This window comes from Panthera onca, chromosome B3 (genome assembly GCF_046562875.1).
Source record: "Panthera onca isolate mPanOnc1 chromosome B3, mPanOnc1 haplotype 2, whole genome shotgun sequence".
NCBI lineage: Eukaryota > Metazoa > Chordata > Mammalia > Carnivora > Felidae > Panthera > Panthera onca.
In genome coordinates this window covers 40,019,341-40,045,296 of record NC_138344.1, presented here as the reverse complement: position 1 = coordinate 40,045,296, position 25,956 = coordinate 40,019,341, and the positions used below count along the sequence as shown (strand labels likewise).

At 39.8% G+C, this 25,956-nt stretch overlaps 1 protein-coding gene across 1 annotated transcript; it reads right to left on the bottom strand.

Annotated features, from left to right (window-relative positions):
* Positions 1 to 285: 285 nt before the first annotated feature.
* MTFMT (mitochondrial methionyl-tRNA formyltransferase) lies at positions 286 to 24,042 on the bottom strand. Its single transcript, XM_060618272.3, has 9 exons — positions 23,557 to 24,042; positions 21,465 to 21,674; positions 18,595 to 18,717; positions 16,992 to 17,094; positions 15,803 to 15,878; positions 11,023 to 11,114; positions 4,000 to 4,078; positions 3,068 to 3,150; positions 286 to 729 (listed from the first exon to the last, which is right to left on the bottom strand). Exons 1-9 carry the CDS (start codon positions 23,775 to 23,777, stop codon positions 532 to 534), a joined length of 1,185 nt encoding a protein of 394 aa, XP_060474255.1. The 5' UTR covers positions 23,778 to 24,042; the 3' UTR covers positions 286 to 531.
* Positions 24,043 to 25,956: the final 1,914 nt, after the last annotated feature.

The window sequence follows — 25,956 nt, the reverse complement described above, 5'->3', positions numbered from 1 at the left end:
GCTCCAGGCTCCGAGCTGTCAGCACAGAGCCCGACGCGGGGCTCGAACTCACAGACCGCGAGATCGTGACCTGAGCCGAAGTCGGACGCCCAACCGACTGAGCCACCCAGGCGCCCCGAAGGTGTATAAATTTTTAAGAGCTGACTTTACTGCTTGTTGAAAGTCAGAAATGTAGATTAAATACTGCTGAAATGATAGCATAATCAATGGGGGCACACACACACAAACACACACACACACACACTAGTTGCATTTGCTTTTATGGAAAGATAAAATCTCCTTGAGTTTCACATTATAAATAAAAATTTTATTTTAATTAAATTTTATTTAAAGCTTTTTTTGGTTATTCAAATAGAAAAGTAGTCTTTAATTACTGTTAAACAAAAAATGGGAAGTGAGGTAATTCATCTTTTGACAATAATCTTTCCCTCCAACAGTGTCATCTTCTTTGAAAGTCAAGGTAATTTCCCGTAAAGAAGGATTTTAATAAATTACAAATACGTAGTAGATTCTTGTCCATCTACTTCCTAACTACTTAATGCACTGTTGCATAGCAACAATTTTGTTTTCCTGCTTCTTCTTTGTTGGCAGTGTGAGAGTCTGAAATCTGCACTGGCTTGGTAGAGCTCGGGAATCTTTCTGGTACCAGGGGTGCAGGTATCCATTGTAGAAATCAGTAGCTGTTAGCGTTTTCTTGAACATCACTGATCGAACACCAATCCAACCGTCCTAAAGAGCAAAAGACAGTGACTAGACAGTGGTGGCAAAACTCTTACATTTTAGTTTATAGAACTTTTATCATGAGAACAAACAAACCTACAAATCTTACCAAATGCCTAGCTGCAGACAGCACTGTACTAAGTAACATACACGTTTCTTTGCATTTATTACTGAGTGATAACAAATGTACAGACCTGAATAAATTAAACCTATTTAAACATAAAGGAAGCAGAATAAAGATGTTATATTTGCATGGTACTTTACAGTTTTTAGAGTATGTCCATATATCTTACTATGACTGGTCATCAAAAATAGAACTGCTCTAAAAGGCAGATCCACTATCATCCCCAGAGGGAATTGATTTTAGAAGAGAAAACCGATGCTCAGAGGTGAGTGATTTGTCCGACGTGACATAACTGGTGGCACTCAAACTCACATGTTCAGACAACCCCATCTTCTATGAGAGTAAACTGCAGATTTGCAATACAGATATATAAAGACCCAGACAAGGACAGCAAACATGTGCACCCTACATTGTTCGAGAATAAGTTGAAGAAAGATGAAGAGAGGTTGATGTGGAAGCTCTGTATCTATAGTCTATGTAGGTCAGATCACTCTAACACTCTTTCATTCATTCATTAATAAGTTTATTATTTATTTATGTTTACTTATTTTGAGAGAGAGCAAGCGAGCGCACAAGTCGGGGAGGGAAGAAAGGGGGAGAGAGAGAATCCCAAGCAGGTTCTGTGCTGTCAGGGCACAGCCCAATGTGGGTCTTGAACTCATAAGCTGTGAGATATGACCTGAGCTGAAACCAAGAGTTGGACACTTAACCAACTGAGCCACCCAGGCGCTCTTATCACACATTTCAAACACAACCTCTTGAGCATGAAACATTGCACATAAACACCATGAAGGAAAATACCAGGAAATGGAAAAAATGTGCAACAGCTCTCAGGCCACTGTCATTAAATAATAATGGTTCTAAAGTCATTTTATGTTGTTTTATTTCATTTTTTAATGTTTATTTTTGAGAGAGAGAGAGAGACTGTGAGCAGGGGAAGGGCAGAGAGAGAGAGAAGACACAGAATCCAAAGCAAGCTTCAGGCTCTGAGCTGTGAGCTGTCTGCACAGAGCCCGATGCATGGCTCAAACTCACCAACAATGAGATCATGACCTGAGCCAAAGTCAGATGCTCAACTGACTGAGCCACCCAGGTGCCCCTCAAGTCATTTTAAATAGTTAAGAAATCCCCTCTTTAACCACTGTTGAACACTAAAAGCAAGTAGGATACCAGCACTGTGGTAGTTCAGCTACATACTTTCATATGTCTGTCTTCTGTGATCATCATATTAGCAAGACAACTTGCTAGTTAAATAAGACTTGTTAGTTTGTTTTTTTTTAAGTTTGTTTGTTTGTTTGTTTAGAGAGAAAGAGAGAGAGAGAGAAAGAGAGAAAACAGGGGAGGGACAGAGAGGATCCCAAGCAGGCTCTGTGCCATCAGCATGGGGCTCAAACTCATGAGCTGTGAGATCATGACCTGAGCCAAAATCAAGAGTTAGTTGCTTAACCAACTGATCCACCCAGGTGCCCCAAGACTTGTTAGTTTTTTGTTTTTTAATTTTTTTAATGTTTTATTTATTTTTGAGACAGAGAGAGACAGAGCATGAACAGGGGAGGGTCAGAGAGAGAGGGAGACACAGAATCCAAAGCAGGCTCCAGGCTCTGAGCTGTCAGCACAGAGCCCAATGCGGGGCTTGAACTCACGGACCGTAAGATCATGACCTGAGCCGAAGTTGGACGCTCAACCGACTGAGCCACCCAGGCGCCCCAAGACTTGTTAGTTTTAACAAGATCTTGTTAATTACAATGGATTAGTGAGAATATACAAATTTCTTTTAAGAAAGCACTAAGGTTACTGAATCTTCTTTGAATAATAATGCTTTGGTAAAACATCACTTTAAAAAAATTATACTAGAGATTCAACTATTTCTTAAGAAAATTAAACTGCCCAGATTGAGGGGCGCCTGGGTGGCTCAGTCGGTTGAGCGTCCGACTTCGACTCAGGTCATGATCTCACGGTCTGTGAGTTCGAGCCCCGCGTCGGGCTCTGTGCCGACAGCTCAGAGCCTGGAGCCTGTTTCAGATTCTGTGTCTCCCTCTCTCTCTGACCGTCCCCCGTTCATGCTCTGTCTCAAAAAACTAAATAAATATTAAAAAAAAAAACAAAAACTGCCCAGATTGAGACAATGTTCAATCTGATGGATAAATAGTTGAGTAAAATCTTAACTAAAAATGATTAAACTCAGTAAAACAAGTATAGTTTAAAACTAAAAGAAAAATGTACCTTGCAACAAACCAGCAGTATTTGTGACTGTTTGTGATATATTACTGATCCTGGAATAACAGGTTGTCCTGTTAATTTTGGATCTAAAGAATGGGGGGAAAAGGATATTAGAATAAATAATTATTATAAATAACTTCATGGCGCTTCTGAAAAATCAAACAAACATCCTGGGAGGCAGTACTAATACTGGAGAGGGCATACCTGCTGATGTCCTGACTTTGTAATCCAAACTTACAATGGAGCCATAATGCTGTGTGTATCTCAAACTCAAAGGGAAGCTTTCAGTATGCATAGGAACTTATGAGTCCTTCACCCAGTCTCCCAAGATTAACTAAAAATGCTGAATTTAGAAATTTTGACCATTTGGGGGAAATAACTATCTACCAGTGGAGAGGTATACAGGAAGCTTAGGATCTAAGCTGACCCTTCTATCCATGACCAAACAAGTCTTAGATTCCTGGGGAACTCTGACTCCTTCTGTGCTGGGCCAGCTCCCTCTGTGACTCACACTCCTTCAGTCCACCACATCTGGAGGCACTGATGGGCTTTAGAATGAACAGACTGTGTCATGAAATGCTACACCCTGGTCTAGGATTCTCACTAAGATTTTCATTATGATATTCACCAGAATGAAACTGACCAAATCATTTTGCACTCCCTGAAAACCTTAGTATAAAGAATCAGAGCTTAAAATAGGATAGTAACACTGCTTTGCCTACTTCCCACATTCTTATAATGACTGAATGAAAAAATACATGTGAATGGACACTGCAAAGAGCAAGACAATAAATGAATATAAAATATAATTATTGAACTGACACAAACTAAAAGAACTCTTATTTTTAGTAACTGTAACCTGTGGTAAAAAAGACACATTTTCAAATGGACTATAGTGAAAACATTTTCCACATCAGCTATTCAAAAGTTAGTACCAGTGAGGATTGAACTATTAACTTCTACCAGTTCCAGAAGTTTAATGGCATTATCCATCCAGAGTGTCTGCAACGGAATCTGCAAAGAAAATTAAAGAAGGTATAATAAAAGAATACACTTAACCCCCAAACCCTTTTCAACTACTATTTTGTATTATTATGGTCTGACTTCTCTCCCAATTACAGAGGAATTGGGAGCGAAGTCTCTAAACCTTACAAAACAGAACACAGGTGTGGCCTTCTACATAAGTCTCCAAGATTGTAAGACCTTAAAACACTCTTTTAAAATCAATGTTTGGGCCGCCTGGGTGGCTCAGTCGGGTGAGCGTCTGAATTTGGCTCAGGTCATGATCTCACGGTTCGTGAATTTGAGCCCCGTGTCGGACTCTGTGCTGACAGCTCAGACCCTGGAGCCTGCTTCGGATTCTGTGTCTCCCTCTCTTTCTGCTCCTCCCCTGCTCATGCTCTGTCTCTATCAAAAATAAATAAACATTTAAAAAAATTTTAAAAATAAACAAATAAAATAAATAAATAAAAATCAATAGGGGTGCCTGGGTGGCTCAGTTGGTTAAGCGACCAACTTTGGATTTCAGCTCAGGTCATGATCTCCATGCTGGCAGTGTATACTTGGGATTCTCTCTCTCTCTCTCTCTGCCCATTTCCAGCTTGCTCTCTCTCTCAAAGTCAATAAATAAACTTAAAAAAAAATCAGTGTTTATATCTTTATTAACATTTCTAATGTAAGGGGCACCTGGGTGGTTCAGTTGGTTAAGCGGCTGACTTCGACTCAGGTCATGATCTTATAGTTCATGGATTCAAGCCCCATGTCAGGCTGTGTGCTGATAGCTCGGAGCCTGAAGCCTGCTTCGGATTCTGCATCTCCCTCTCTCTCTGCCCCACCCCTGCTCACGCTCTGTCTCTCTCTCAAAAATAAACATTAAAAAAAACCAAAACATTTCTAATGTAAGATTTATGTTCATTATAAAAAATGCATTACCACAATTACATTAAAAAAAACTTAGTAAGTATTCTGTACTCCCATCCCTAGAAGTAACCACTGTTAACAATTTGATGTGTATAACCTTGTAGTTTTTTCTACAAATATTACAAAAATCTAGAGCGTACTGTTTTTCAAAGGGACTTCTTTGCTTAACAATAAGCGTGGGCAACTTTCATCAGTGCATGTGTGTCTATTTCAGTCTTTATCTGCTGTACTTGTACAATATTCCATTTTATGACTATGCCATAATTTATGCAACCAAAACCTTTATGATGGACATTTCAATTACTTTCCATTTCTTATTACTATTAATATTTTTTTCCCAGTGTGTAGACTTTGAATCTTGGGTACAGTAATTTTTTCCTATGTGTAACTTTTTTTAGTTTTTTGTAGTAATATTAGCCAATCTTTTCTCTCATGACTCCAGTGGTTCATGTCAAACTTAAAAGTGCTATCCCACACTTTAAGATTACTAATATTGTAAAATTATTCAACTGTGTTTTTTCCCCAGTTCTTTGTGGCTTTACTCTTTTATATTTAAATGCTTGATCCATCTACATTTTATGTTGACTTTGAAAGGCAGGATTTGAGGGCTTCCTCCTCTAATGGCTAACCAGTTCAGTTGTCCCAACCCTATTTACTGGACAATCCATCTCACCTTTCCCCACAGTGTGAAATGCCACTTTTGTCACTTTTGATTTTAGACTCATAAAAATTAACACATACCAGGACACAAGTTCTCTCAAATTTCTGAAGTAAATAAATTGATTTTCAGGCTGTAGTTCAATCCTCCATTTCATAGATGAGGAAAGTGAGGCCCAGAGAATGCAGCTATATTCCCAAGTTTAGACACAGTTAGTTAGGAGAGCCAAGCACCGGAATCTGTGTTTTCTCACTCTCAGCTCAATGCTCTTTTTATGAGATTCCCTAAAGAGGACAATTTAATTTTCAGCAGAATTAGGTTGTTGCAAAGATTTGAACATTGCATCAAAGAATTAAATACATTTGATTCATAGGTGTTCATGATCTTCAATGTGACATGTCTTGGTACAATATCCTCTTTTTTTTTTAATTTTTTTTAAAATTTTTAAACATTTTTTAAGTAGGCTTCATGCCAATTTGGGTCTTGAACTCACGACCCTCATTTCGATATCTGAGCTGAGATAAACAGTCGGACACTTAACCGACTGAGCCACCCAAGGCGCCCCAGTACAATATCCTCTTCTCAAATTTGCTGACTTATTTTTCTTTCACCCACTTCCAGTAAGAGTTATGAAACAATTTTCATGTAACTTTTTTCTTTCAAAGAAATCAAAATATTTTTGAAACATGCTGACTAAAAAAAGGTTTATGTTTACTGAGAGTTATAAACATGCAAGACATATAGTTCTTGTTCAGAATATATTCTTCTTGCTCTTGAGGAGGGTAAAGATCATCTTCACCTTATCATCACAGCATTACAGAAAGCAAAGGGATGGTAAGAATATAGTCATTTCAGTATCCACCATCATTACTGTCAAAATCATATGTTTGCACGGATTTAATTCACAAGGTTTATCTCCTTTGATCTTGGCAGCTGTGGACATGGTCATTAACCCCATTTTAGAGGTAAAAAAGCAGAAACCCAGAAAGGAGTTTTGCTCTTGGTTAGTAAATGGGAGCTCTAGGAATCAAATTTTACCTCCTGGCTCCTAGGTTCTCATTCTGTTATAGCACAAGCTTGTTCTCAGTAGAGAGAAAAGGTGAATTATACAAGATAAGGATCATTATATAGTAATGTAACTGCGTTTAATATTTTAAGGAACTATCAAACTACTTTCCGTAGCACCTGCACCCATTTACATTCCCACCAACAATGTATGACGGTTCCCAATTTCTCCCTATCCATGTCAACACTTGTTATTGTTTTTTTTAATTATAGCAATCCTAGTGGGTATGAAGTGGTATCTCTGTACAGTTTTGATTTGTATTTTTGTGGCAACTAACGAAAATCATCACTTTTTCATGTTGTTAGTGGCCATTTATAGATCTTGGAAGAAATATCTATTCAGATGCTTGGCCCATTTTCTAATGACGATGTTTTGTCTTTTTGTTGTGGAGTTGTATAGGATCTTTATATATTCTGGATACTAGACAATTATCAGATATGTGATTTGCCAATATTTTCTTCCACTCTGTAAGCTGTCTTTTCATTTTCTTGATAGTGTTCTTTGAAGCCCCAATAGGTTTTAATTTTAAAATCCAATTTCTGGGGCGCCTGGGTAGCTCAGTCGGTTGAGCGTCCAACTTCAGCTCAGGACATGATCTCACAGTCTGTGGGTTCGGGCCCCGCGTCAGGCTCTGTGCTGACAGCTCGGAGCCTGGAGCCTGTTTCCAATCCTGTGTCTCCCTCTCTCTCTGCCCCTCCCCCAGTCTCACTTTGTCTCAGTCTCTCAAAAATAAATAAATATAAAAAAAAATGCAATTTCTCTATTTTTAGTTTGGTTACTTAAGCTTTAGGCAACATATTTAAGAACCATTGCCTAATTCAAGATCATGAAGATTTATCCCTAGGTTTTCTTCCAAGAGTCTTATCATTTCAGCTCTTATATTTAGGTCTCTGATCCATTTGGAGTTCGTTTTTATACATGGTGTGAGGTAGGAATCCAAATTTGTTTGAGTGTGGATATCCAGTTGTCCAAGCACCATGTGTTAAAAAGACTATTCTTTCCCGGGGTGCCTGGGTGGCTCAGTCAGTTAAGTGTCTGACTCTCGGTTTTGGCTCAGGTCATGATCTCAACTTTGAGCCACGTTGGGCTCTGCACTGACAGCACAGAGCCTACTTGGGATTCTCTCTCTTCCTCTCTCTCTCTGACCCTCCCCTGCTCATACTTTCCATCTAAAAAAATAAACTTAAAAAAAAAAGACTATTCTTTTCCCATCAAATTATGGTGGTACCCTTATCAAAAATCGATTGACCACAAATGTGAAGGTTTATTTCTGGGCTCTCAATTCTATCCCATTGAGAAACAGGTCTATTCTTATATCAGTACCCAACTGTCTTCATTAGTGAAGCTTTGTAGCAAGTTCTGAAATTAGGAACGGTGAGTTCTTTAATCTTGTCCTTCTTTTTCAAGATTTTTTGGCTATTCTGGGTCTCTTGGGATCCCATATGAATTTTACGATAAGCATGTCAACTTCTGCAAAGACGTCAACTGGGATTTTTATAGGAATTGCGTTGAGTCTGTGGATCAATTGGGGAATAGTGCCATCTTAACAATATTCTTCCAACCCATGAACAAGAAGCTCTCTCCATTTACTTAGGTCTTCTTTACTGCTTATTAGCTCTAAAAGTTTCTTTCGGATTCTTTGATTCTGTACATAGAGCTTTAGTTATTCCTTTCCAGTCTGATTCTGTACTGTTTCTTTTTTCTTGCCTGATAGCCTTAGCTATAACCTCCAGTAGAATGTTGAAGAGAAGTGGTGAGAGTGGACATTTTTGTTTCATTCCTGATCTTAGGGGGAAAGCTTTCAGGCCTTCACCATTAAATATGTTAGCTGTGGGTTTTTGTCAGGTTGAGGAAGTTCCCTTCTATTCTTAGTTTGTTGAACATTTTTATCCTGAAATGGTGTTGGATTTTGTCAAATGCTTTTTCTGCCTCTGTTGAGTAAATTATATGCTCTTTATTCTATTAATATGGTACGTTAATAGATTGATTTTTGTATGTTGATTCAATCTTGCATTCCTTAGATAAATCCCACTTGATCATGGAATATAATCCTTTTTTATACATTGTTTGATTTGGTTTGGTAATTCTGCTGAGGATTTTTGCTGCTATATTCATAAGGTGGTTTTCTTTTCTTGTAAAGTCTATATTGTAAAGCCTATTTTATTGTGAAGTCTATTCTTGTGAAGCCACTATATTCACGTGGCTTTCTTTTCTTGTGAGGTCTTTATCTTGTTTAGTCTTCCTTAGGTTTTGTACCAGCTGCTCCCTCTGTCTGAAATGCTCTTTTCCTGAACTTGGCATGACTGGCTCCTTATTGTCTTTCAGATCTAAACTTAAATTTCAGTTCAGAGATTCCTTCCCCATCTACCAAGTCTAAAATAACCTCCAGTTAATCTATCATATTATCCTATTTTAATTTTCATCAAAAAATTTATCACACTGATATTTTTCTTATTTGCTTGTTTCCATCTTCTCACATCATTTGTATTTCTAATACCTAGAACAATGCCTGACACATAATAGGCTCTCAAAAAATATTTTGTTTAATGAATGCACGAATATGTGAATAATAGCAGATAACATTTAATGAGTACCTACTCTTTGCCAGAAACTATACTAGATGCTTCTTATACATTATATCAGCCCTAATTTTCAGATGAACAAACTAAAGCTCAGAAGCTAAATAACTTTCCCAAGTCTACCAAACTAGGAAGTGGCAGAGACAAGAGGGAACCCAGCTCTGTCTGGCTCTAAAGTCCATGTTCCTTTCCCTACGTCATTCTGCTGCAATGGGGAAAGTACAAGGTTTACAGTGAGACAGATCTGGTTCAAAACCTGACTCTCACTAACTAAAAATGTGACCTTGTGCAACATCATTCAATAACCATCCATTCTCTACTTCAAGCCTCAATTTCATCAACTTAAAATCAGATAATACCCACAATGTGCGATTGTGATCTTCACTGAAGAACTTGGCATGCTAGAGATATTCAGCGACAGCTCTCCTTTTTAACCAACATTAATAACAGGTGGTCCATTAAAAATCCCACACTTGGTAGGCCTGGAGTTCAAACAACACAAGAGACTATCAAAATGAAGGGGGAAAAAACAGTATATTTGTCAAAGAACTGAGAATTTAACTCAGGCATTTTATTTATTTATTTTTATTTATTTATTTTTTAAAGTTTATTCTCATTTATTTTGAGAGAGAGAGAGAGGGAGAGAGAGAGAATCCCAAGCAGGCTCTGCACTGTGCAGAGCCCGACATGGAGCTCGAACCCACAAACCACGAGATCATGACCTGAGCTGAAATCGAGAGTCAGACGCTTAACCTACTGAACCACCCAGGCGTCCCTCAGGCATTTTAATAAGTATTTATTTTTAGTTTTTAAAAAAGATTTTAAGTAATCTCTACACCCTCAACGTGGGGCTTGAACTTAACAGCCTCGAGACTGAGAGTCACATCCTCCACTAACTGAGGCAGCCTGGCACCCCAGATATTTTAGTAAGAATTTAATAAATACTGTAAGTACAAATAAAGAATTATGTAATAAATAAGTAATTTAAAGTTACAACTCCATTTGGTATACTATCTGTAGAAATTGAGTATTTAAGAATTCTGTTGTAAAAAATTGGCTACAGGCAGAAAGACGTACTGGAAAAAGCAATAGATTAGGAATGAGATTTATATTATTTAGTGATGGGGCACCCATCATTCCCCTCATCCATGAAATGGGTAATAAAACTTGGTTATGGGAAACTGCAATATATATATATTCAAAAGTGCTTTGTAATTCTAAGGCCCATATAAAAACTTAAAGGAATGACATTCTGATACATGCTACAACATTGATGAACCTTGAAGACATTATGCAAAGTGAAACAAGCCAGACACAAAAGGACAAATATCGTATGATACCATTTATATGAGGTACCTAGAATAAGCAAATTCTAAGAGACAGAAAGCAGGACAGTGGTTACCAGAGACTGTGGGAAGGGAAGATGGGGGAATCAGTGTTCAGTGGGTACAGAGTTTCAGTATGGGATGATGAACAAGTTCTGGAGATGGACAGTGGCAATGGTTTGCACAATGAAATGAATGTACTTAATGCTACTGATTTATACACTTAAAAATTGTTGAAATGGTAAATTTATGTTGTATTTGACCAAAATTTTTTTTTAAAGTTTTAAAAATAAAATGAATTTCAGGATTCTTAGGTTTGAGATTCAGTCCTAAATAAAAATATTCACACACACACACACACACACACACAAAGACAATTAAGTAAAACTGCAATCTGACTTCCAACTTACTATATTTCCAATGGCACGATAAAGTCTGAATATTTGCTCTGAAGTTTGCTCCTCCCATTTTATACAGCTGGTACCAGCAGAAATCTTAGGGGCTGAAAGATAAAGCCAACAGCAAGAATAAATATCAGGTTCCATGGCCATGAATTGGTAACATTGATGCTGAATAATAGATATAAGAGAACTTGTATTATTTTCTCAACTTTTGAATATGTTTGAAATTTTCCATAATATGAAGTAAAAATAAACAAATTAACTATACAAATACTATGAAAAATGGGTGAATTTCTTTATAACCTGGGTGTAGAAAAAGCCCTCCTAAGAATGACTCAAAATCCAGAAGCAATTAAAGAATGATAAATATGACTACATAAAAATAAGCTTTTACTAAAAACAACCTTTTGTAAGATGGAGAGGTCATAAATTAAGTGAAAAAACAAACTGAAAGTATCTATAATTTTTATCACAACACTTTAGATTTATAATAAATATAAGTTATATGCTAATCTATGTATATATATCTATGTAATATTATAATAACATATCTAGGAGTACTTTATATCATATAGATTTATTTAAATCTATTACATAGAGGCACCTGGGTGGCTCAGTCAGTTAAGTGAAGTCTGACTTCGGCTCAGGTCATGCTCTCACAGTTCCTGAGTTCAAGCCCCTTATCAGGCTTTGTGCTGATGGTTCAGAGCCTGGAGCCTGCTTCAGATTCTGTGTCTCCCTCACTCTCTGGCCCTCCCCTGCTTGCGCTCTGTCTCTCTCTCAAAAATAAACAAACATTAAAGAAAAATTTTTAAAAATCTATTATATAAAGTACTCCTAAAAGCTGAGAAGACCAAAAATGTGATAGAAAAATGGGCAAAAGATATAATGTCCTTTCCCAGAAAAAAGAAATGCAATTAGTCCTTAAACATATAAAAAGATCCTCAACCTCACACATAGAAGTAACGTAAACTAAAACTACTCCAAGATGCAATTTCTCATCTATTTGATTAGGAAGTAAAATATGCTCCAAGTTATCTACAATGGGATTATCTGAAATAGCAAAAGCTTGGAAACACCCAAAGTGCCCATCAATAGGGGTTCTGTTAAATAAATTATGATCTATCCACACAAGTAAGAACTATGCTGCCATAAAAAGGAACAAGGTGGGGTGCCTGGGTGGCTCAGTCAGTTAAGCATCTGACTTCAGCTCAGGTCATGATCTCACAGTTTGTGGGTTAGAGCCCCACATGAGGCTCTGTGCTGACAGCTCAGAGCCTGGAACCTGCTTCAGATCCTGTGTCTCCCTCTCTCTCTCTACCCCTACCCACTCACTCTCTGTCTCTCTCTCAAAAATAAATAAACATTAAAAAAAATTAAAAAAAAAAAAAAAAAAGGAACAAGGAAAATCTCTTCTTACTGATAGGAAAGGGTTTCCAGGGTACACTGTTAAGTTAAAAAAAACCCAAAGGTACAAAAGAGTGTATATTTTATGCCACCTTTTGTGAAAGAAAAAAAGGAAAAATCAATAAAAAATATGTGGTTTTGCTTATTTTGATAAAAGGAAACAACTGGAAGGCTAAATCAGAAACTCATTTAGTTACTTATAGAGGGAGGGAAACCGGAAGGAGGAACTAGGGATGGAAGCGAAACTCCTCTGAGTATAATTCCTCAAATGCCTTAAATTTTTTAATCACAGAGATGTTTTATGTGATTCAAAAAATCAAATTTAATCATAAAGAGGAAAAAAAGCAACTATGAAAATTAAAAACAAACTGAAGCAAATAAATTTAACTATATATCAAACTAGGTAACAAAACCACATGGAAAAAATAATCATCTCCAGTAAGTTTTGAACACGGTACTCTGACTGCACACTCTTAGCAGTCTATGGACAAAAAAAACTGCAGAGAAATCTGAAATATTACTCAGTAGTTTTACTGTTTATAGTAATACTGGTGTCGTAATTTTGAAACTATTTTATGCCTAGCAATTAAATAAATAGGTCAGTGTTAATTTTTGAAAGTATTAACAGTTTAAAAGAAAATATAAGAAAAGCCCTGAAATTAAAATTTAAATCAGTAACAGTATCAACTCAAGTATTATTTTAAAAATATAATGCCTCAGGATGCCTGGGTGGCTTAGTTAAGTGTCTGACTTTGGTTCAGGTCATGATCTTGCTGTTCAGAGTTCAAGCCCCGTGTCAGGCTCTGTGCTGACAGCTCAGAGCCTGGAGCCTATTTTCAGATTCTGTGTCTCCCTCTCTCTCTCTGCCCCTCCCCTGTTCACACGTGCGCGCGCGCTCTCTCTCTCTCTCTCTCTCTCAAAAATAAACATTAAAAAAATATATATATAATGCCTCACCTTGTCTATTGACACCTTAACCTGGAACACACAGTTGCACCAGACTGTTTCTAAATATCACCCCCTGCTAAAATGAACAACGCTGAGAATTCACAAAGTGAGCCTGGGACATCTTAGAAAAAGAAAGCAAGGAAGCACTCAAAAACTACCTGGGGTTGTCAAAGGATACAGAACCAGGGGTACCTGGGTGGCTCAGTCGGTTAAGCATCCGACTTTGGCTCAGGTCATGATCCAGAGTTTCGAGCCCTGTGTCCGGCTCTGTGCTGACAGCTCAGAGCCTGGAGCCTGCTTCAGATTCTGTGTTTTCCCCCTCTCTCTTTCTGCCCCTCCCCTACTCACACTGTCCTCTGTCTCTCTCAAAAGTAAATAAACATTAAAAACATTTTTTTTATTAATAAAAACAAAATAAAGGATACAGGACCCAACTTTAAGGGGCTCCCACTGGCCAAATTTGGGATGACTTGAGCAGTATAAAGAATTATAAATGCAACTAACTGTAAAACACAATAAATGAAAATTCATGAGTCATATAATAATTTAAAAATCTCATTTGCTACCATAATTGAAGGTGATTATGGCACCCACTTCTTACTCTAAAAATTGGTAGTTACAGAAAGAATCAAGCATTGATCCTACCATTTTTGGATGAACTAAAATTCATCTTCAATTAATGATGAAAAGCTCTTCTTTACAGAATAATGTCAAGTATTAAAGGTAAAAGGAATTGGAAAATCACCATTTTTGCAATCCCTAATGAAATAAATCATTTAACGAAGAAGCATCAACCCATGCCAAAATTATTATGTGAAAGGTTGGTAGAGAACAGGATGTTTGCATGGTGCCAAAGCATTACCCCACAGATTACCTACCCCTGCAAAAGCGGAAATAAATCTTTGTACTGGACTCAACCAAGTGATCCAACTTAACCTCACCAGCCTCGATACAACCCTGGTATTATGGCTCACTGATGTGACATCCAAAGACTGGAGTAGACTGGAGTAGACAGAGGCAACACTTCTCTGAGTATACCCTTTTAAACAGTTTTGACTTTTGAATCACGTAAATGTTTTACATGTTCAAGAAACAAATCATAAAAATAAAAAGCAATCCTTAAAATTAAAAACAAACTGAAACAAATATCATTGGAACACAATATCATCTATGAAATACCCTTTTCAAAAACTTCAAGCCTGAGTCTAATCAAGGCTTTAAAACTTCCAATTCACAAGAAATCTAAGGGCTAGAAAAACAAGTTAAAACAACACCGGAAGGAAAGACAACTAGCCTGGTCTCTTCAAAAAGTCAATGACAGGGGCGCCTGGGTGGCGCAGTCGGTTAAGCGTCCGACTTCAGCCAGGTCACGATCTCACGGTCCGTGAGTTCGAGCCCCGCATCAGGCTCTGGGCTGATGGCTCGGAGCCTGGAGCCTGTTTCCGATTCTGTGTCTCCCTCTCTCTCTGCCCCTCCCCCATTCATGCTCTGTCTCTCTCTGTCCCAAAAATAAATAAAAAACGTTGAAAAAAATTTAAAAAAAAAAAAAAAAAAAAAAAAAAACAAAAAGTCAATGACATGGAAGGAAAAAATTTGTGGAGAAATTACTCTAGATTAAGGAGACATAACAACTAATTACAATTAGATGTTAGTTTGAAAAAAATATATGGTTAAAAAATAAGTTTTTAGACAATTAGCAACATTTAAATATGCACTGGATATTAGATGCTATTAGGGAACTGTTCATTTCTCTTAAGAGATGCATGCTGAAGTATTTAGGGATGACAGGTTACGATGCATACTTCCAAACGATTAAGCAGAAATCTAAAAATATGTACTAAATAGGGGTGCCTGGGTGGCTCAGTTGGTTAAGCGTCAGACTGCAGCTCAGGTCATAACCTCTTGGTTCATGAGTTTGAGCCCCATGTCAGGCTCTGTGCTGACAGCTCAGAGCCTGCTCCTGCTTCAGATTCTGTGTCTTCCTCTCTCTCTGCCCCTCCCCCACCCACGCAGTCTCTCTCTCTCTCTCAAAAATAAAAAACATTAAAAAAAGATTAAAAAAAATATATGTACTAAATACACACACACACACACACACACACACACACACACACACAGAAAAAAAATGTGGCCAAACATTAATAATTGTTGACTCTGGATAAAACAGGTATTCACCATCTTTTAACTTCACTCTGTTTGGTACTTTTCCATATAAAGAAGTGGGAAAAAATTTCTACACCTTCATGAGGCTACAAGGGTAAGAGGGGAAGGGAGACCATACCAACCATTCTTTGGAAAGGGACATACAAGTGGGCACTAAATCTTTAGTCAAAATTAAGAGAAATGTGCAAGTGAGGAAGTCAGGACGTTCAGGTGCTATCAAGACAGACAAAACCTCATGGAGGAGGGAAGGGTCTCCGCAGTCCTTGCTCACCATGTGTCACTCCCTCAGTTGGCTGCTGCCTTCCATTGCTCAAACTCTCAGGCAAATTTTTCAAAACTGAAATAAGCTTAAAAAAAAAAGAGAGCAACACATTCAAGATGAGAACAAAAACAGAAATACATTATAATTCAGTACCATGACACTATCAAACATTTTGAAGGAGCTGTGTGGCAGGGCAGGGCAGTAAACTGGCTTAAGCTGTGATGACATGTGTCTACTCAATGGAGTTTGAGTGTGGATGTTGCTCTCTGCAGGGTATGGGGCAATGTTATGCTTTTAGAGAACGCTGAGCTTTGCCTGGCTATGCAAGCTCTGGTGTCAGGACAGCATGTGCTCCAGAACCCACACTCTGACCCTGAGGGAGGGAAGGGAGTGGAGCCTCAAAGAAGGAGAATGTACTCTGGAGTCACACAGTTCTGGGTTCAAATCCCAATTCCACCACCTACTAGCATGTATTGTGGAAAAGTTATTTGAGAAGTTTATTGGGAAGGTAAAATAATAATAATAATAATAATAATGTCTACAGAGTTTCTAGAATAGTCCTGGCACATGAGCCAGTGCTCGATAAATGAGAGCCACTATTACAAAAACACTTCTGAGGCGAGTGCCTAGATTAGAAAGCACCATCTAGATGGGGGAAAACTGTCCTCTATAGAAAATTAACTAGTTCATGTGAAAATCATTAATTTGGTCACTAAGCATTCACTCAGACCTACTGTATGCAGATTCAAGCTACACAAAGCTGAAGAGCTCGTGTATAGCCAGGGGGTCCACAGAGCTCCAGTGTGTGTGGAGGCGATGGTGGCCGCACAGGCACAGAAGTGGGAGAAGTGCCCAGTCACCGAGTGAATGGCCGCTGGCCAGTCTGACGGGGGCACCAGGTGATTCTATGAGACTAAGGGTGAGACTGGCAAGAAGAGTCTAAAGGGCTCTGAAACGTGGTGTGGTGGACCACAGAAACACATGCATTTCATTTGAGAGCCTTTATTAAGCACCTACTCGATAAATTTCTCAAAGACTTACATGAGAAATGCCAACCTAAATTTTAGAAAGCCAGGGACAGAAATCACTTAAAAGAAAACAGCTGCAAATTTCACATCATGGAAGTGTTCCTTTCATCATAAACAGTTAGGAGACCTACTGAATGAGTAGAAAGCAGTGGGATATGGGAGAACTGTACCATGTTGGCACCCAGTCTTGACAGCACTGCCTCCAGTTCCTTTGCGGTGCTCTTAGGTGGCACAGGAACCGTCTCCTGTTTGAGAATTGGGCCTACGTCAAACCTATAGAAAAGCAAAAGCAAATGATAACATTACTATTTTTTAAGATCAATGTGTTTGTCTACATGAGTGTTTACACATCACAAGAATAGTTTAACCCTGGCTGTGAATTTCACTGTTAGCCATTAGCCAAAGAGAAAGGTCAGTCTGAAATAAGTAAAATCTTGCCTGTATTTAGATCTTAAATCTATTTTTTCCCAAAGGAAATAAGTATGAAGCTGCACATTAGGGATTTAATTGCAGTTACAAATAAGTCCACCTTGGTGCTCCTCGGTGGCTCAGCCTGTTAAGCGTCCATCTTTGGCTCGGGTCATGATCTCATGGTTCATGGGTTTGAGCCCCGCTTCCGGCTCTGTGCTGCCATCTCAGAGCCTAGAGCCTGCTTTGGATTCTTTGTCTCCCTCTCTCTCTGTCCCTCCCCTGCTCACACGCTGTCTCTCTCTCAAAAATAAAAAATAAAAAACATTAAAAATAATAATTATACCTTTAGCAATAAATAGTATTTAAAAAGTTTCTATTTATACAATGAAGGCATAGAGCAAAAAATTGATTTTCCAAGGAAGTACAATTAAATTCATAATGATTTCTTCCTGTAATTCCTTTCTCAAAAGACAAGAGTTTTGCCTGGATTATAATCACTGGTGATTATAAGTAGGCACAAGTGTATTTGCATTCCCATAGTCTTACATTTTTACATCTAGCTCTGTAAATACTGGCTATCAACTTTTATTAGAAATATGCTTTATTTTAAATATTTAACTTTGTGGTTGTTAATTATAGTTCCAATTTAATTTCAATTTAATTTCTATTCTATAAGCTTTAATAAAATTCTTACTATGAAAAATTACAAACATCCATAAAACTAGAGTGAATAGTCACCTGATCCCCAAATAACATCACCCAGATTTTAGAATCATCAAAGTTTTGCAACTTGTTTCACATGTTCCTCCCTTTTTCTGAAGTTAGTTAAAGCAAATCCCAGATATACAGCTGTTCTTGTGAACCTGTGAATTATTTTCTATGGGGACATTAGGTGATAACAGATAGCAACTTAATATAATCCTGTTTCTTAAACCACAGTATGATTTTAAAAAAATTAAATGTTTAAGACAGTTATATTACACATTGGCATACAATATAGTCTTATTTCAGGTTCCAAAAATTTTTGACCACAGAAACCTAGGCTAACAGAACTGAGATTTGTAACAACTAATATACAAAAATCCACCTCTCATTTACACATCTTTTAAAGAAATCCACTTGTTAATGGTATAATTTATTTCAATCAACAAGCCACACATTTCACAAGGACTTTAAAGAGATACTTCATAATACAAAACCACATATAGTTTGTGTTAAAAACCAGGAAAAGACAGAAAGGGAAGGCACTCTGGAGTTAAGAGGAATTAGCACCATCCATTCATCTACTTCCATGTCCCTTCCAAACAGATTGACAACAACAATGAAAATTACAAAGTCTAGAGAAAAGAAAATATCTTCTACCTTTTAGGTCTAATTTGCATAATTGTCACTCCAGTAACTGTGTCTCCATGAAGCACGGTATGGATTATAGGCGCTGGACCACGCCACCTCGGGAGGCAACTGGGATGGACATTCAATATACCACTGAGTCAGAAAAAGGCAGAAATTAGTGTGCAAATGGGCTTTACCATTTAGTTCCTGCTACCTAAACAAATATGCTACTTTTTATCATTATACTTCCCTAGAAAGTTTGAAAAACAAGGTTAAATCTAGTCTTATACCTGAGGTGCCTGGGTGGCTCAGCTGGTTAAGCACCTTACTCTCAATTTCAGTTCAGGTCATGATCTCACGGTTGGTGAGTTTGAGCCCTGCTCTGACAGTGCAGAGCCTGCTTGGGATTCTGTGTCTCCTCTCTCTCTGCCCCTTCCCTGCTCGTGTGTTCTCTCTTTCTCAAAAATAAATAAAAGAAAATCTCGTCTTATATCATCAGTAAAGGAAGCCAGAGATTAAGTTTACTTTATTACCATAAAAGGCCAATGAAACTCAATTAAAAACAGAACAAGAACAAACTCACTGTTCCAAAGGTGTTCCACAATAATCTGTGATGTCTGGGAGTTCTTAAAGATTTTACTTTTTAAGTAATCTCTACGCCTAACATGGGGCTTGAACTTAAAACCCCAAGATCAAGAATCACATACTCCACTGACTGAGCCAGCCAGGCGCCCCTTGGAGTTTTTAAATAAAAGCAAAAAATACCTTTTATACTGTATGAGAAGAACTACTCAAACCCTACTGTGCATCTCATGGACAATGTGAATGTTTATAGTTTAGTCACATAATTACCCTTGTTTCACTTAGTTTGCATATAGAATGCCTAAAACAAGCTTCTTGAATCCCCATCCAATGATGTATTTTTTTTACCCTAACACACGTATTGCCCATAGATGAGCAACTTAAATCATTTACTAAGTAAGCTATCTTAGTTTAATGATGTCTCCACCGCAGGAATATGCACTTGGGAGTGTATGTCTAAGAGATAAGAGTCTTATATTCAAAGCTCTGTTCAGACCAGTCTCATTGATCCAACAAATATTTACTGAGCACAGTTCATGTGCTGGCATTGTTCTAAGTGCTGGGATACAAGCAACACTGAACCAAAGGAGAAGAAATTCTGCCCTCAGGGAGCTTATGCGCAAAGGGTGGGAGATAAACAACAACAAAAAGTGCAAAAAGTCTGCCAGATGGTTCTAAGGGCTGTGGGGAAAAATAAAGCAGAGGAGTAGGAGTATTAGGTAGGAGACTACAATTTTAATAGGAGTCACAGAAAATTTTACCAGTAAGATGTGAAGAGGTGAGGGAATAAGACATGCAAACATATTCCAGGCAGAGGTAATAAGTACAGAGATTTTGAAGAAGGTAAATGCTGGGCAAGTTCAAGAACAGCAGAGAAGCCAGTGTAGTGTGGCTGGAGCAGAGTGAACCTGAGGAATAACACTAAGACAGCAAGGAGGGGACCAAACCCAGTAGGTAGGCCCATATAAGGACTCTGACCTCTTCTGAGATGGGAAAACACCAGAGAATTTTGAGCAGAATGACATGATCAAACTTCTGCTTTAAAAGGATCATTTTGGGGGCGCCTGGGTGGCTCAGTCGGTTAAGCGTCCGACTTCAGCTCAGGTCATGATCTCGTGGTCTGTGAGTTCAAGCCCCGCGTCAGGCTCGGTGCTGACAGCTCGGAACCTGGAGCCTGTTTCAGATTCTGTGTCTCCCTCTCTCTCTGACCCTCCCCTGTTCATGCTCTCTCTCTGTCTCAAAAATAAATAAATGTTAAAAAAAAAAATTAAAAAATAAAATAAAATAAAAGGATCATTTTGGGGCACCTAGGTGGCTCAGTCAGTCAGTGTCTGACTCTTGAGTTTGGCTCAGGTCATGATGACTTCACAGTTGTGAGACTGAGCCCCGAGCTGGGCTCTGCGATGGGCGTGGAGCCTGCTTAAGATTCTCTCTCTCTCCCTCTGCCTCTCCCCTGCCTGGCTGCTGGGTTGGTAAAAGATTGAGAAGGCCAAGGACAGGAATAGACACCAGTTAGGGGGCTACTGGTTAGGGGGCAGAATGACAGTGAGAACAGCAGTAAAAGTGTTGAGAGAGCCAGTCAGATTCTAGATAGAATTTGAAGGCAGAGCCAATAGAATTTGCTGATGGACTGGATGTGTGGGGTGAGATAAGCAATAAGAATGACTGAAAGGTTTTGAGTCTCAACAACTAGAAGGGTGGAGTTGCCATTTGCTGAGATGAAGATGTAGGGAGAAGCAGGTTTGGGGCACAAGTTCAGGAATGCAGTTTAGGACATCTTCTGTGTAAGGTGCCTATCAGACACCCAAGCAGAACTGTGGAGGAGGCAGTGTGCATCAGCGGCCTGGAATTCAGGGAGAAATCTGAACTGGAGGGACAAATTTGGGAGCCGTCAGTATATACATGGAGTTTATTTTATTATTCTTGTTAATGTTTATCTATTTTTGAGAGAGAGAGAAGACGCAAGGAGGGGAGAGGCACAGAGAGGGGGGTAGAGGATTGGAACCAGGCTGTGTGCTGACAGGAGCAGAGCCCGATGGGGGGCTCGAACTCATGAGCTGTGAGATCATGACCTGAGCTGAAATCAGAAGCTCAACCCACTGAACCACCCAGCTGTCCCCATAAACAAGGAATTTAAGTGAGGGTGAGTGAGAGCCCATAGATCAAGAGCATCATATATTCGTGACACCAACACAATTTTTTTTACCTTAAAATACTAAAGACAGCAGAACTAGAATTCAAGTCATTGCACTTTAAACACCAGGCCCATATGCAAAGACCAAGTCCTCTATACTTTATTTCCTTTAAAAAAAACTTACTAGGGAAATTTAAGAATAAGAGCCTCACTCAAAAGTCGGCCAAATGAAGCTACCACTCCAACGTCATATTCTCCAGATCCCACATCTGGCCACTCATACACGGGAAGCTGAGATTGGACAGCATATTGCTTCACTGGCAGTCCTTTTGGTGATGGGGAGGGCACTGTGACCACCTCCAATTTTTCAATTAACTCTTCCTCTTTGTTTTCCCTACGTTGGAAAGATTGGAAGAAAATGTTAAGACAATGACTCAAAGCTAAACTACCTCCCATACTTCCACAGTACTTTTGTGGTTAAATTCACAAAACATTTAAGGGTAAGTGATTAAAACTAGTACAACTGACTGAGTTTTTATTTTGTATTTAATTTTAATTATTTTTAAAGAGCCACATGTGGCTAGTGGCTACTGTTTGGATGGCATGACTCTAGAAATTTCCTGTGCATACAGAAACACACACAGTACAGACATTTTACACAACTAGGATATTATATATATTGCTCTGCATTTTGTTTTTTTCCTCTTAACACTATATATACCATTTTATGAGTCTTTTTAAAAAGTGGGTTCAGTATACACTTGCTTGTATATCTGTCGGACATTTCTAAAATAAAAAACTGGAAACAGTAGCTGTCTGTGAAGAGAGGAACTGGGAAGTGATAGAGGCAGAAGGAACTGCCTTTTCACTGTATATCCTTTGAACCTTTTGAATTTTGTACCACAACCATGTGCTGGTCAAACAATAAATACTTTACACACACACACACACACACACACACACACACACCCATGGGCATCATTTCATAGCAGTACATTTAGTACTACTACTTTCTTTTTACCTGCTGTGTAGTATTCCAGTATCCGGGGGTGGGGTTAATTAATTTAGCAGGTATTGCATCAGGTATGGAGAAGTAATAAGGAAATGAGTATATAGCGACAAAGCATAAGAATAATGGAGTTGCCAAGTGAAACATCAGCAAAAAGGTCAGCACACAAGCAGTGAGATTCTGGAGGCACTTTGGGGAAAGCAGCATGTGGAGAGTACATCAGGGAGGGTATGCAAAGGGACCATGTATGAAGGGAGTGTTTCCGGGTGCCAGGGCAGAGCACTAGAGGGAGGGATATGATACGAGGGGATTGACGGGGGAGACAGTAGGAGGGCTGCTGTGTAGAATCTGCAGGGAAGACTTGGAGAAGGCAGAAATGAGTGTTGGAGACACATCAGGAAAAAACGGAGTGGGGAAATAACAAACAGAAGTTGGGAGAAAGAAGGCAGAGCAGTATATTTGGGTAGAGCCACTACCATATACCATATGGACTTTCAGAACAGAGTGGATCTCAATTTTTTCTCCTGTAAATAAGATTTGTTAAATTTCAGAAATACTAAATGTATACCTTATGGACTTTCAGAACAGAGTGGATCTCAATTTTTTCCCCTGTAAATAAGATTTGTTAAATTTCAGAAATACTAAATGTATACCTAAGAGTTCTGATTTGTAAATTTATTCAGTTGAAAGTAGTTCGGTTTTGGACTATGTCCTCATTGTGGCTCCAGAAAACTGAGTCCCGTTGCATACAAGGAGATGGGGGGCAGGGAAGTGAGACATGGGTATGCCTGTGACCGGCAAGAAGCCCAAAGGATTGGTGGGTACAAATTAGATGAAGAGGAGGCAGAAGGAGTAAGTGGAAAGGGGAGGACTTTGAAGTCAGACCCTGTTTCAAGGCCGAACCAGCTCATTTGATGACCTTGGGCAATCTCCTAACCTCTCCAAGCTCCGGTTTCCTTACACACAAATGGGGCAAGGGGGTGGTGGCTGTGGTGGATGAGGTATGCAAAACGACTAGCGCGGGCTTGGCCCCTTGAAGCGCCCGGTAGCGCCAGGAGAACGGATGAAGCCGGGAGCCGGAGTGTAGACCGGAGGGACCAGACGGGAAGGGTGCACCTTCCGGGCGCCCGGAGACGCCAAGATCTGGGCCCAGACCCTTCCGGCGCCGCTGCTATCCCTGACGAGGAGTCCAAGCCCTCGGAGCTGGCGCAGTGGCTCGGCAGCAGCGCCTTCGGCAGCCGGGCCCCCCAAGCCCCGGCCCCGGTACCTGGCGGCGTGCAGCGCCCGCAACGCCTCTCGGGCAAACTGGTCCGTACCGAAGAAGAGCACCCGCCAGGGCGGCTTCTCGCGGACTCGGACGCCCCGGCCGTCTTCCCTGCCAGGGGACGCACCAAGCCCGGCCAGCGCTCGCCACTGGGGGGTCGGCCTTGCGTCCGGACCACCACCAGCCGGCCGAGAACCCCAGCAACGCCGCACCAGCACCCTCATAGCCTCTGAAGGAAGCCTACCCTGCGCAGGCGCGTCGGAATGGGAGGCGTGCGCGTGCTAGGCCGGAGGGGCGGGGCCGGGGAGGAGAGCTGAAGGGCGGGTTCTGCTAGCGACTGGGGGCGTGGCCTGCACGGTTGGAGGCGTGGCCCGCCTGTGTTGGAGCTCAACTAGGAATTTGCGGGCTCATGGGTCCCCGTGAATTTTGTTGCATTTGTTTGCACGATTTAGGCAGTCTCCCAAAAGAAGTCTTTTGGGAACAAATCATGTGTTTTCAGACAATAAAATATCATTTATTAAGTAATTATGATAAGTAATATTTACTGAGTATTGTATGCCATGCTTTGGCTAAGCATTTTGTAGCCATTTTATCAGTTAATCTTCCTATCAAGCATACAAGGCAAATATTATCATTTTATTGAAGAGAATCCGAGGTTCAATGAAATCAAGAGAATTACCTACCTGAGGTCCTGACAGCTAGTTCATGTTGTTCCAAAGTCTGTGATCCTAACCACTTGGTCTTCATCGCAATCCTATGTACCAGGCAAGTCAATGTCCCCCATTTTGTTCCTGAGGAAACTGAGTCTCAGTTATTTCCTCACATTCTGATGAATCGAAGGCCCCAGTCTTGCCCCTATCCTGTGGGTTCCCTCCCACACAGAACGATGCTATGGGGGAGATTCTCAGGGGAAAAAAATCAGAGAAGCTGTCTCCAGAAGATCTGTAAGGGCCATTAGTGCTTAGATTCTGTATTCTGGAGGCCCACACAGTGGCTTTCTCATGTATGATCACACATCTTTTTTATAGCTATAGAGTGAAGATTAGATTCCTTTCTAATCTTACTCTTAACACATTTTCCCATCACATAGTCTTAGACCCAGCGACCTTGGATCAGTCCTTTTCCCTAAATTATGAGCTCTGCACATCCCTACTTCTGTGTCTTTTCTTGCTATTCTTTCTAGACTGCTCTCCTCACATCACTTACTCTCTAAATGATATCCATTATTCAATGCCAAGTTCAGATATGCTCCCAGAAGCCTCTAGCTCTTGCCTGCATGGATTTAATGTGCTTTTCCATGTGCCTCCTTCATGTTCTGTGGGAATCACTGCTTCTCACCACAGTTTGGAATTACTGAGGGAAGTTGTCTTATTATGCATAAACATTGACAAATTCATCTGTGTGTAGAATAGAAAAGAGAGAAGCAAAGAGGAAGTGAGAGACTGTATTTCCAGTGATTCTGCTCATCTGATCACATATGAGGAGGGTGAACTGGGAACCCAAACCTTCTATTCCTTCAATCTAGTTTTGTTCCAGTATCCTCTGCAAGTAAGCAAAATATGATTCTAATATATTAAAAATGGTCTTTTTCCATACCACATGACCTATAAATGCAACCCACATAGTCATTTGGGTTTTCACCCCAGAATCTGGCTGCTGTCTTTTTTTTTTTTTTTAAGTTTACTGATTTATTTTGAGAGAGGGAGAAAGAATCCCAAGCAGGCTCCACACTGTCAGTGCAGAGCCATGAACTGTGAAATCATGACCTGAGCTGAAAGAGTTGGGCGCTTAACCGACTGAACCACCCAGGTGCCTCTAAAGTGTGACTGTTTGTATTTACCTCATCTCCTTGAGCTAACCTGCATTATGCTACGATTAATTTTCTGCAATCCAAGGTCCCCACAGCTAGTCCTGTTCCCTAGAGTTGCAGGAGTTGTTCACAGCGCCCTCTGCCGACCACAGAGCGACTGCTTGGTCTGAGGACCAAGGCCAATCCGGTTTCTTTCCCTTACAGGGTTGTCTCCTGCCATTGACTTCTTATTTTCTAGTGGATGGTCTTTTTTTCTTTTTCACGTTTATTTATTTTTGAGAGAGAGAGCGAGAGAGCACGAGCTGGGGAGGGGCAGAGAGAGAGAGGGAGACACAGAATCCGAAGCAGGCTCCAGACTCTGAGCTGTTAGCACAATGCAGGGTTTAAACCATCAACCATGAGATCATGACCTGAGCTGAAGTCGGTTTCTCAACCGACTCAGCCACCCACGCGCCCCTCTAGTGGATGGTCTTTTGATTTGCAGCAAACTTCTTTTTTTTTTTTTTTTTTTTTTTTTTTTTCAACGTTTTATTTATTTTTGCGACAGAGAGAGACAGAGCATGAACGGGGGAGGGACAGAGAGAGAGGGAGAC

Bases quoted from the DNA above. Each gene is read 5' to 3' on its own strand.
- MTFMT (XM_060618272.3), bottom strand. From the start codon at position 23,777: ATGAGGGTGCTGGTGCGGCGTTGCTGGGGTTCTCGGCCGGCTGGTGGT. The intron at 21,675-23,556 runs GTACCGGGGCCG...TTTCCAACGTAG, and splicing joins CGGGCGCTGCACGCCGCCAG to GGAAAACAAAGAGGAAGAGT. The intron at 730-3,067 runs GTACATTTTTCT...TTTGCTCTTTAG, and splicing joins TACTGCTGGTTTGTTGCAAG to GACGGTTGGATTGGTGTTCG.